Source organism: Monomorium pharaonis, chromosome 2 (assembly GCF_013373865.1).
Source record: "Monomorium pharaonis isolate MP-MQ-018 chromosome 2, ASM1337386v2, whole genome shotgun sequence".
NCBI classification, from domain to species: Eukaryota; Metazoa; Arthropoda; class Insecta; order Hymenoptera; family Formicidae; genus Monomorium; species Monomorium pharaonis.
In genome coordinates, this window is record NC_050468.1 from 13,922,866 (window position 1) to 13,936,996 (window position 14,131).

The 14,131-nt window shown below is 27.9% G+C and overlaps 1 protein-coding gene across 1 annotated transcript; it reads right to left on the bottom strand.

The window, feature by feature from the left end:
- Positions 1–5,657: 5,657 nt before the first annotated feature.
- LOC105836636 (probable glutamate receptor) lies at positions 5,658–14,080 on the bottom strand. The gene is made up of 9 exons (XM_028189766.2): positions 13,534–14,080; positions 13,241–13,404; positions 12,660–13,013; positions 12,030–12,145; positions 10,514–10,684; positions 9,147–9,400; positions 8,665–8,873; positions 7,594–7,868; positions 5,658–7,301 (listed from the first exon to the last, which is right to left on the bottom strand). The coding sequence occupies exons 1-9, from the start codon at positions 13,688–13,690 to the stop codon at positions 7,103–7,105; spliced, it is 1,899 nt and encodes a 632-aa protein (XP_028045567.1). The 5' UTR covers positions 13,691–14,080; the 3' UTR covers positions 5,658–7,102.
- Positions 14,081–14,131: the final 51 nt, after the last annotated feature.

A 14,131-nucleotide genomic window follows, 5' to 3' on the forward strand; every position in this document is an offset into this window, starting at 1 on the left:
AAATGTTTTAATTAATTATATCACCTGAACTCTATAGAAACATATTGTACGCGTCCGGATCTATATGAGAATTACGTTCAAATAAATAGATCTGTCGATATTCGATTAGCACTTGACGTGTAGCCTTAAAATTCAAGTTTTTCGGGCAAAATAATTGTTTAAAAAATGTTTTAATTAATTATATCACCTAAACTCTATAGAAACATATTGTACGCGTCCGGAATCTATATGAGAATTCCGTTAAACTAAATAGATCTGTCGATATTCGATTAGCACTTGACGTGTAGCCTTAAAAATTCAAGTTTTTCGGGCAAAATAATTGTTTTAAAAATGTTCTAATTAATTATATCACCTGAACTCTATAGAAACATATTGTACGCGTCCCGATCTATATGAGAATTACGTTCAAATAAATAGATCTGTCGATATTCGATTAGCACTTGACGTGTAGCCTTAAAAATTCAAGTTTTTCGGGCAAAATAATTGTTTAAAAAATGTTTTAATTAATTATATCACCTGAACTCTATAGAAACATATTGTACGCGTCTCGAACTATATGAGAATACGTTCAAATAAATAGATCTGTCGATATTCGATTAGCACTTGACGTGTAGCCTTAAAAATTCAAGTTTTTCGGGCAAAATAATTGTTTAAAAAATGTTTTAATTAATTATATCACCTGAAACTCTATAGAAACATATTGTACGCGTCCGGAACAATATGAGAATTCCGTTTAAATAAACTAGATCTGTCGATATTCGATTAGCACTTGACGTGTAGCCTTAAAAACTCAAGTTTTCGGGCAAAATAATTGTTTAAAAAATGTTCTAATTAATTATATCACCTAAACTCTATAGAAACATATTGTATGCGTCCCGATCTATATGAGAATTACGTTCAAATAAATAGATCTGTCGATATTCGATTAGCACTTGACGTGTAGCCTTAAAAATTCAAGTTTTTCGGGCAAAATAATTGTTTAAAAAATGTTTTAATTAATTATATCACCTGAACTCTATAGAAACATATTGTACGCGTCCGGAACAATATGAGAATTACGTTTAAATAAATAGATCTGTCGATATTCGATTAGCACTTGACGTGTAGCCTTAAAAATTCAAGTTTTTCGGGCAAAATAATTGTTTAAAAAATGTTCTAATTAATTATATCACCTGAACTCTATATAAACATATTGTACGCGTCCCGATCTATATGAGAATTACTTTATAATAAATAGATCTGTCGATATTCGATTAGCACTTGACGTGTAGCCTTAAAAATTCAAGTTTTTCGGGCAAAATAATTGTTTAAAAAATGTTTTAATTAATTATATCACCTAAACTCTATAGAAACATATTGTACGCGTCCGGAACAATATGAGAATTCCGTTGAAATAAACAGATCTGTCGATATTCGATTAGCACTTGACGTGTAGCCTTAAAAACTCAAGTTTTTCGGGCAAAATAATTGTTTAAAAAATGTTCTAATTAATTATATCACCTAAACTCTATAGAAACATATTGTATGCGTCCCGATCTATATGAGAATTACGTTCGAATAAATAGATCTGTCGATATTCGATTAGCACTTGACGTGTAGCCTTAAAAATTCAAGTTTTTCGGGAAAATAATTGTTTAAAAAATGTTCTAATTAATTATATCACCTGAACTCTATAGAAACATATTGTACGCGTCCCGATCTATATGAGAATTACTTTATAATAAATAAATCTGTCGATATTCGATTAGCACTTGACGTGTAGCCTTAAAAATTCAAGTTTTTCGGGCAAAATAATTGTTTAAAAAATGTTCTAATTAATTATATCACCTGAACTCTATATAAACATATTGTACGCGTCCCGATCTATATGAGAATTACTTTATAATAAATAGATCTGTCGATATTCGATTAGCACTTGACGTGTAGCCTTAAAAATTCAAGTTTTTCGGGCAAAATAATTGTTTAAAAAATGTTTTAATTAATTATATCACCTAAACTCTATAGAAACATATTGTACGCGTCCGGAACAATATGAGAATTCCGTTGAAACAAACAGATCTGTCGATATTCGATTAGCACTTGACGTGTAGCCTTAAAAACTCAAGTTTTTCGGGCAAAATAATTGTTTAAAAAATGTTCTAATTAATTATATCACCTGAACTCTATAGAAACATATTGTATGCGTCCCGATCTATATGAGAATTACGTTCGAATAAATAGATCTGTCGATATTCGATTAGCACTTGACGTGTAGCCTTAAAAATTCAAGTTTTTCGGGCAAAATAATTGTTTAAAAAATGTTCTAATTAATTATATCACCTGAACTCTATATAAACATATTGTACGCGTCCCGATCTATATGAAAATTACTTTATAATAAATAGATCTGTCGATATTCGATTAGCACTTGACGTGTAGCCTTAAAAATTCAAGTTTTTCGGGCAAAATAATTGTTTAAAAAATGTTTTAATTAATTATATCACCTAAACTCTATAGAAACATATTGTACGCGTCCGGAACAATATGAGAATTCCGTTGAAACAAACAGATCTGTCGATATTCGATTAGCACTTGACGTGTAGCCTTAAAAACTCAAGTTTTTCGGGCAAAATAATTGTTTGAAAAATGTTTTAATTAATTATATCACCTAAACTCTATAGAAACATATTGTACGCGTCCGGAGCAATGTGAGAATTACGTTCAAATAAACAGATCTGTCGATATTCGATTAGCACTTGACGTGTAGCCTTAAAAATTCAAATTTTTCGGGCAAAATAATTGTTTAAAAAATGTTTTAATTAATTATATCACCTGAACTCTATAGAAACATATTGTACGCGTCCGGAGCAATGTGAAAATTACGTTCAAATAAATAGATCTGTCGATATTCGATTAGCACTTGACGTGTAGCCTTAAAAATTCAAGTTTTTCAGGCAAAATAATTGTTTAAAAAATGTTTTAATTAATTATATCACCTAAACTCTATAGAAACATATTGTACGCGTCCGGAGCAATGTGAGAATTACGTTCAAATAAACAGATCTGTCGATATTCGATTAGCACTTGACGTGTAGCCTTAAAAATTCAAATTTTTCGGGCAAAATAATTGTTTAAAAAATGTTTTAATTAATTATATCACCTGAACTTCATAGAAACATATTGTACGCGTCTCGAACTATATGAGAAATACGTTCAAATAAATAGATCTGTCGATATTCGATTAGCACTTGACGTGTAGCCTTAAAAATTCAAGTTTTTCGGGCAAGATAATTGTTTAAAAAATGTTTTAATTAATTATATCACCTAAACTCTATAGAAACATATTGTACGCGTCCGGAACAATATGAGAATTCCGTTGAAACAAACAGATCTGTCGATATTCGATTAGCACTTGACGTGTAGCCTTAAAAACTCAAGTTTTTCGGGCAAAATAATTGTTTAAAAAATGTTCTAATTAATTATATCACCTGAACTCTATATAAACATATTGTACGCGTCCCGATCTATATGAGAATTACTTTATAATAAATAGATCTGTCGATATTCGATTAGCACTTGACGTGTAGCCTTAAAAATTCAAGTTTTTCGGGCAAAATAATTGTTTAAAAAATGTTTTAATTAATTATATCACCTAAACTCTATAGAAACATATTGTACGCGTCCGGAACAATATGAGAATTCCGTTGAAATAAACAGATCTGTCGATATTCGATTAGCACTTGACGTGTAGCCTTAAAAACTCAAGTTTTTCGGGCAAAATAATTGTTTAAAAAATGTTCTAATTAATTATATCACCTAAACTCTATAGAAACATATTGTATGCGTCCCGATCTATATGAGAATTACGTTCGAATAAATAGATCTGTCGATATTCGATTAGCACTTGACGTGTAGCCTTAAAAATTCAAGTTTTTCGGGAAAATAATTGTTTAAAAAATGTTCTAATTAATTATATCACCTGAACTCTATAGAAACATATTGTACGCGTCCCGATCTATATGAGAATTACTTTATAATAAATAAATCTGTCGATATTCGATTAGCACTTGACGTGTAGCCTTAAAAATTCAAGTTTTTCGGGCAAAATAATTGTTTAAAAAATGTTTTAGTTAATTATATCACCTGAACTTCATAGAAACATATTGTACGCGTTTCGAACTATATGATAATTACGTTCAAATAAATAGATCTGTCGATATTCGATTAGCACTTGACGTGTAGCCTTAAAAATTCAAGTTTTTCGGGCAAAATAATTGTTTAAAAAATGTTTTAATTAATTATATCACCTGAACTCTATAGAAACATATTGTACGCGTCCGAAACAATATGAGAATTATGTTCAAATAAATAGATCTGTCGATATTCGATTAGCACTTGACGTGTAGCCTTAAAAATTCAAGTTTATCGGGCAAAATAATTGTTTAAAAAATGTTTTAATTAATTATATCACCTGAACTTCATAGAAACATATTGTACGCGTCTCTAGCTATATGAGAAATACGTTCAAATAAATAGATCTGTCGATATTCGATTAGCACTTGACGTATAGCCTTAAAAATTCAAGTTTTTCGGGCAAAATAATTGTTTAAAAAATGTTTTAATTAATTATATCACATGAACTCTATAGAAACATATTGTACGCGTCCGGAACAATATGAGAATTACGTTCAAATAAATACATCTGTCGATATTCGATTAGCACTTGACGTGTAGCCTTAAAAATTCAAGTTTTTCGGGCAAAATAATTGTTTAAAAAATGTTTTAATTAATTATATCACCTGAACTCTATAGAAACATATTGTACGCGTCCGGAACTATATGAGAATTACGTTAAAATAAATTGATCTGTCGTTATTCGATTAACACTTTACGTCTAGCCTTCAAAATTCAAGTTTTCCGTGCAAAATAATTGTTTGAAAAATGTTTTAATTAATTATATCACCTGAACTCTATAGAAACATATTGTACGCGTCCCGATCTATATGAGAATTACGTTCAAATAAATAGATCTGTCGATATTCGATTAGCAATTGACGTGTAGCCTTAAAAATTCAAGTTTTTCGGGCAAAATAATTGTTTAAAAAATGTTTTAATTAATTATATCACCTGAGCTCTATAGAAAATTATTGTACGCGTCCGGAACTATATGAAAACTGCGTTAAAATAAATAGATCTGTCGATATTTGAACAGCATTTCACGTTTAGTCCTTAAAATTCAAGTTTTTGGGGCAAAATAATTGTTTAACAAATGTTTTAATTAATTATATCACCTGAACTCTATAGAAACATATTGTACGCGTCCCGAACTATATAAGAATTACGTTAAAATAAATAGAACTGTGGATATTCGATTAGCATTTCAGGTCAAGCCCTCAAAATTCAAGTTTTTGGGGCAAAATAATTGTCTAAGAAATATGTGTGTACGCTCCTTAAGAAAAAAGTATTGTTTCAAACTTAAGTAATAATATCTTAAATTTTTCTTAAAAATTAATAATATTACAAAATTATGTTATTAAACTCAAATGACATATTTAAAATAAAAGGACAAAAAATGTGTTTTTTCTACAAAAATAATATATAAAAAATACACCAAATATAAATTTGAATCTTATATAAACTATAAAATTGATTATTTACTATTATTTTGTAATATTAGAATATTATATTTAATAATATAGTTCTATGTGCAACGAAGCGTTTTAAGCATTTTAATTAACATATTAATATTAGATAGAAACTAGAAAGTATAATAAAGATAAATATTTTATTGCAAAAGAAGTTGGCGAATATGGTCATTCATTGTATAATATATCGTCATTTTCAATTTTCAATTTTTTTTAAGTTTTGTTTTTAATCTTTAAATTTCATCACTATGCAGATAATGTGCAGATAATGTATTTATATATGATACGATTTTGTTGTATTTTACTATTTTTCCAAATAATATTTTTTAATGACAACAAAGAAGAACATCTTCAAAACGTTGACTGTATTTGTAAAATAAGTACCGCATAGTGGAACATTGATAGAACGCATCATAAAAGAAGAATCTTTTTTTTTTTCAGAAAAATTCTCTGTAAACAAATTTTAGACCAAACTTCTGTTGCGTACATTTATTTTAAACACCGTATTAATCACATTACATGCATTTATTTTACAATCTATTTTACAGTGTGTTATACATAAAGAAAAACTGTAAAAGTTTTAATGACTGCTTTCTATTTATGTGATTTACGTCAATATTTGTATTAAATAAAAATGCTTATTCTTATCGAAAGCAGAATCAATTGAAGTCGATTTGTGTCACCGGCACATTGCGATACAAATCAGATAGAAACCAGAAATGACTTATGTCGATTTGTATTACTAAATGGAAAGCACTTATTAAGGAACAGAATAGCATATAGATACATATATTTTGTAAAGGAAGGTCATCAATACTGAATTATTACTTTGTTTTTAACACTGATTAATTGGCCTAAATAATATTTTATTTGTTGATTTAATATAAGCTGCTCAATATTCTTATTTGAATAAAAAAGTCTATCTGATAAAATTTTTTTATAAAGTTCACAATTCGATTAGCTTTTATGCAGCAAAGAGCTCAAGGAAGTTAAACGTTTGCAATTTCTTTCGAATTAGTATACATTTCTAAATTCATATTTAATCAATGTGTAGCATAGTAAAAATTGCGTCTGACGTCTCTTTTATTGCGCGCATAGTTTGCCTGCGTAAAAAAAGTATCTTAGGTTTCTCTTTGGGTGTTACAAACTTCAAAGAATTTTTTGATTAGTTTCTTCGTAAAATTCTTTGTTTCAATTGAATTAATAAAATGTATATAAGAATATTAAAAAATTTTTAATTTAAAGCTTCTTAATTTAAATATTATTATATTTTCCTATTTAATATTTTTTTAATTTATGAAAATTATTACTGAATAATAACATATTTTTCCTGACAAATCTATACAAAATTTGTTTATATAAAGTTATCTGCTGTATCTCTGTAATGGTATACAATTTTATTTTAATATTTAATATTTCAAAAATAAAGATATTCTCAAAACAAAAATGTTCTTTTTTTCTGTGAATTTCTTAAAACCTTACCTCTTGTGCCACAACAACTCAAATGCAAACACGATTACAGCAAAAAGTATTCCATAACCCATTATAACTAATGCAAAATAACATTCCATAAAACCAATAGTAATAAAGCTGATTTGACTCGAGCATATTGGTTTTCTCGTATATAGACGATATTCATCACGATATTTGAGTCCGTATTCTCGTAATTTTAAAGCTCTAAAATAAATTTGCTTTCAAAATTATTGTCACGAGAGTGATTATGATACACATAGTATGTTTTTTAAAATAATTAATAAAATCTGTTTGTTTTACACTGTGATTTTTATTTTAAACTTTAAACTTTCAGAAAATTTTATATAGAAAGACTACAATTAGATGATAAAAACGATTCTCGCTAAAAAAAGGAAAATATAAAAATTGTGTTAACTTCTTAAAATATTTATTTTGACCCGGTTTTTATCCTCTCTTCTTTTTATCACTTGAAAAGATAATTTAAAATACTACTTACCCAGTTTTTATTATCTCTAAGTAAGGTGATTGCATTTGTATCGTAAGGAGTGGATGTAAAACTTTTAAGAAATCGACCTCAGTCAAACCGCATTTCTGTTCTTCAAAATACGTGTCTTCCATTAATTGGTAAATTGTACCGACCTCACCTTGAAATGCAAAGAGTTCGTGTCCTATGCGACGTACACCTTCTTCTACGGACATCCAGTTAGATTTTTGTCCTTTCGGTTCGACTCGCTGTTCGAAGATTGCTTTTCTAACGGGATCTTTAAATGACTATTTTACAAAAAACTTATTTATTTCACATAATTATCTCTTTTTTTATTAATAATTTTTACATTATATATATAAAATGTAAAAATTATTATATATATAAATAAATTTAAAAAATATATAAATATATATATGTATATAAATCAAAATATTTGATAATAATAAAATATAAATATAATAAATGAGAATGTGATAATACAATTCTTTATTTTTATTTTGTGTATAATAATTTTATTAATAATTTGGATTCTGAAAAGCAATAACCGATCAGTTAAGGAAGATTCCCGCAAAAGACTTTTCTACGCTATGAAAGGTTGGCAACACGTGGTCACCAATGTATTGTTTCAAAAAAAGCCTATTTTAAGTAAATAACCAGTGAAATTACACTTGCTATTTATTTCTTTTTTGTGGCCTTAGCCCCGAAACTTATGGAATGGATCGGGGATTAATTTATTATTTATTATTTATAAATTAATTGTTTTTGTACCTATAGAAATATATCTACATAAATATATTATAAAATCTCAATTTCGCATCTTTTCAATCATGTAAAAAGCGTATTGAGTACTCAGGTACCTCTCGGTTATTGAACAACATATAATAAACTTTGATGGTCAAAAATTCGAAATTTTTTCGTGACATGTTTTTATATAAACAATTCTATAAATAACTCCATAAATAATTACTAGAATTCTCAATAATAGAAATATTATGAGTGGTCAAATAAGCACAGAAGCCATGTATCATCTTCTCTTTTAAAAAAAAGTTTTTATATTATTAATTTTTGCAGTCGACAAACCTTGAAATAATGTCTGTTGTACACTACGTCATGTACACCCAGTTTTAAAGGACTATTTAGAAGATCCGAAAGAGTTTTAATAGAATCTGTGGTAGACTGCAGCAAACTCATGATATTGGCTGTATAAGCTGCATAGAGACTCAGCGAGGCCAGTAATAACATAAGAGTGACTATTCGAGGCGAAATCCTATAGGGTTCGTATGAATATCCTATAAGAACATAAAAATTTTAGAAATCTTATGTATCATAAAATATATGAAAACAAATTAATTTATTTCTTTTCGCGTAATATATATTTTGGCTTTTGCTAGAAAAATATAAAAACTTTAAATACTTCTTAATCTTCCACCTAAATATGTTTTGTGTGTATTCATAATCTGAACTATGTTGGATCCACATATAGACTCACGTATTTAGACAGAAAATTAATAATATTACAAAAATCAGATCTACGATTATAATATCAAAAATTGTTTCTCTACCTTGCTGAGCAAATGCTCCTAAAAGTATAAGAATATTATCACTAACTGTTGGCTTGCTGGGATTTAATTGATTCCAATAGGCTGCCGATTGTGTCGTCCTGTCGCGATAATATTCCCACTTGATAGTTAAATAGAGAAAACAGAAGACCAAAAAAAGAAATACTGCAATCGCTATCCAGACATTTCGTTGAAAAGGCAGGATAAATATATTTCTTACGGACGATAATAAAGGTTGCCGAAATACGAAGCGTATGCTGTGTAGATTTGTACATAAAATATAAATAACAACAATATAAAAGAAAAATAATAGAAAGCAAAAATTAATAACAATTTAATAATCTTTTTGGTCAAATTCTTGTATTGTTAAATTTATAAATTTTAATTAAATTTTAATAAGAGAGTTTCTTATACAAACTAAATACAAATCCATTTTTTTAAATCGTATGGCGTATGTATTAAATCATTAGTAGTGACATATTTTTTTATAAAAATGTAATACTGGACATTATTAAATCAATCAGTAATTAATTAATATTAATTTTTTTAGTATTAAAAGTACTGCTGTCAATACTTTTAATACTAAAATTATTAATATTTATTGCTAATTTAATACTGCTCAGTATTACATTTTTATGAAAATCGTGTACAATTTTGTTCCGAAGAATCAAGCAGAAGACGGAAACCGAAAATTCAAATATCAATAGTAACCAATTTCCGAAAAAGTTACCATATTTATATAAAAATATTAAAAAAACAAATTGTTTTTTAAATAAAAAATAAAAAAATATTATTCTTAATAATTTAAAGTGTTTCTTTTTCTAAGATTATGTTTATAAATTGTAATATTTTTATAAAAGAAGATAAATATAAAATATTATGCGATAAATAGATAGTAAATATAAAATTCTTTAATAAGATAATTAGTTAGGCTTAATGAGAATTATAGAGTAGTTATGCGCAAAGTAAATTGTAAAAACTTTCAAAATTAAAAGACCGAAGTGTTTTCAAGAATCGCGTTAAATGAATTATTAAACATAGATAATATAAAGATAATAACATTTTGATAACCATAAACATTTTGACTCTTTTTAGAATCATCCTCAGCGCGTCATGAAATGTAACATTATAATTCTTCCTTAGATCAACAATATTGAGTCACTATAAAATTCTTACAAGAACTAAACAAAGGAGGATTAAAAAGTGTTAATTTTAACCTACGTATAAAAAGTAAATAAATTTTAAAAAATTGTTTTTCAAAAAGATTTTTTTTGTAAGAAATCTTTAATTATATCCTAGTTTTTATTAATGTCATCTTTATAAAAATGTAGAAAATAAATTAAGCTATATTTTATTAATAATATTTTTACCGAGTATGTGCATACAATTGGACGAATTGCACAATACCGATACGTTCCGGTATGAGAAATGAAGCAGTACCACCTATATCGATTTCGCGCCGATTCAACATTCCGATCATTCCGTTCCAGGAGCCATTCTTAGGGCGATATCCCCAGGTATCTGTGATTTCTAAACTTATCCTATTATGTAAAACAAAATTATGGAGTTTTAAATTGGCGGTCAAAGTAACGTATATGTTTTTCATAATTCGCAAGTAATTTTTTATTTCCACAAACAAAAACACAATAAATTATCTGCCAATTTAAAAACTACAATTATTTAAAATTATTAACAGTTTTTATAAAAAATTATTTCTCAATTTATATTAAGAAAGCTGTAGATCGAGATAAAGAAAATATAGAAACTTATACATACTTTAAAAAATTTGTAATTAAATATTTTTATGAATATCCTATATAAATACATAATACTGGGCAGTATTAAATTAGCTAGTAATTATTACTTATTTTAAGTATTAAAAGTACCAACAATACTAAAAATAAATATTAAATATTAATTACCGGCCAATTTAATACTATCCATTATTACATGTTTAAAAGGGATAGGATGGTGATTAAATAAAATTTTAAAGCTCTTTTTTATGAAAACAATCTGAGAACTTTTTGATTACACCTTGTATAATATGTTGATAAGCAGAAATAAAGATTTAAAAAGTTATCTTAAAGATTTATAGAGTATGCCGCGATGTTTGTGAATTTATTATTGTAATAAATTTCGAATTTTAAGCGATTAAATAAATATGAACGACAAAACAGTCATGCAATTTTTACAATAATTAATAAATATCCAATAAACAAAATGAATGGAATACATCAACAGATTGGCAATAAATTTCCTAAAAAATTGTTAACAATTTGGCATTATAATTTGCTAGCAGAGCCTGCATGCTCACAGAAACTGACAGCAAAATGACAATAGAAATCGAGCAGGATTTACGTGCGTAAAAAATCTGATGACAGACCAAAAATCAAGCAGAAGTTGCAGATCTTGCTCGATTACTATTATTCATTTATTGGCAAAGTTTTATATGATTAGCAAGTTTTATCATATTTTTACATATTTTGACGGCAATCTGTTCACATTTTCTAGTATTACAGTTTCTGTGCAATTTGCCTTTTTGTCATTAAAAATTAGTAGAATGTTCTACTGAAAATCTGTCTCTGCAAGCTTTGCTATTTGGACATGTTATGATTGAACATATTTGATCATATAATTATTAATCTATTATATTGTTGCCTCAGTTGCCAAAAATAATTTGTCACAGTTTTTAACGTGTGTAATTGCTTGATCACTTTAGTGTCGCCTCGTAAATTAATCTTGAACTTAATTTACTACGTTCTGAAGATTTTATATATTCGCGATTTTAGAAGTGGTTAAATAATTTATTACAAGTTATCACCGTTTATTTAATTATTTTAAACATTCTAATAAAATATTTTGGCGAAGACAAGAAATCGAACTTACGTTGCGTTCATTCGATTCGCTAGATGTAATACCCAAGGATAAGTAACTTTTGTCACAGGATCTACTATTTTATCTTTGTAGTCAGTCAGATGATTAATCGAATTGGGGTTTGTTATCTGTAATGTAAATATTAAAAAAATATATCATGTTTATTAAAAAAAATAGTACTAAAAATAGAGGTTAAATCATAACGAAGTTATATGCGGCAATGGTCAGTAAAGAATAGATAACAATATCAACATAGGCTCTTAAACCGGTCTTCTTTTATTTCTTAGAAACTAAACATTATATAAATAAAAATCTGCTGAAAAAGAAATCTTTAAAATTGAGAATAAAATTTAAATAATTTTTTCTTGTAAATTGGATACTATAAACAATAGTAAATAAATTATTGATAATTAGGTCATTTTATATGTTTGTAACTTCTCAAAACTGTTTTGTTTGTTTTTCTTTTTTATATTTTTTCGTAGTGCAATTTGAGAAATAAAATTGTTGTTGAGCATATAAAATGGTATACTTTTCTGTGAGAATAGATCACAAGTCTGGTAAGTTAATCTAATGCTTTGATAACATCTCATTGATATTTAAGCATTTCTATGCGTGATAGATGATTATATTTATTTAATGTACCACGACACATGATTTAAGAGTCGTCTGTTGAAGATTTTTTCTTCGTGCTGAAGACACTTCGAAAGTGCTCATTTGTAAACCATTTTCGAACGTCCAATTTCCACGATTTTCCCATATCACTCCCCGCTGTGGACTTGGTCGATATACGGACAATAATTCAAAAAAGTCACCGTCGAATCTTCGCATGAGCATCACGTCGCTGTCAGGATAAATCGCCAAATCTTCGAAAATTTTGAACATGGAGTCATCATATGTAAAAGTTGAATTGGGATTGTCGTCATCGTCAATCACTTTTCTTCGATCTTGTAAAAGTAGCCATTTCATTGGAGCAACAAACATTCTTTTCAAATGTGCCTGTCATTTCATACAGATATCGAAATAATCAATTAGAAGATTATATAAAAAACGATATACAAATAATGACAAAAATTTTTGTGAGTCTTGTCAGTAAAATAAAGAAAAAAGTATCTTTATTTTTTTACATTAGATTTATTCTTTAATACTTATTCTGAGATTTATAAACAATCCTTCCGATTGCTTATATTTTTACCAATAATGTAGTTATGACATGTATGCGTTACCTGTCGTAAAACATTAGTGGCGTAATCGCAATCCAAATCTAACACATACAAGTTTTGATGTTCTAAGTCATTATAAATCTTTGGATTAAGTTCCTCGTATATGTTACGAATATTATGCGTCAAGTAGTTGCTTGACAATATTCTCGATAATTTGATCGTATCATCTGCAAAGAATATTATATTTAATTTTATTCTAATAAGTGCTTTTATTTTATTCAAGTGCTAGTTAAGTATTAATAATGACAAATGCATCTAGGATATAATATAAAAAATCATAAATACAAAAATCTTGCCATAATTGATGCATAGTTGTAAAGATACTCTCGAAGGTGGGAATAGAGCAGGCGTCACATTGACGATAAATCTTACGATACTGTCTTCAACGCGAAATAACGCGATTACGTCATTGCCGAGTGACAACGCGAGGACGTACAGGACAACGAGCATCATTCCAATCGTGTCTGTCTCTACCAAACGACTGAGCAGTTCCTTCGGGATTATAGATAAAATCGATTATCCATACATAAGTTATTATACTATAATCTTCTCGGTACGTTTACGATTATATAGCGGTTTGTGTAATTCTACACATTATAGAATTGCGAATTTGCACGGAAATATTGGCAATCAAGGTAACGAGCATTTGAGTGAAATATTCAAGATAATGAACGTTGGTTAATGTTCTTTAACAGATTATACACTTCGCGGCTACTTCTCGAGACACGATTTCGCCAGCTTTTCTCGTTCTCACGAATGTTTTTTTATCTCTTCGAATGCATTATTCAAGACAATAATGGCAGTGTAAAGCATTGTGAATCCACAAAGGAAGGTAATTGGGAGGCCTAGCTTATCGCGTCTATTTTCGAGGTATTATCTTGTCTGGCGCACATA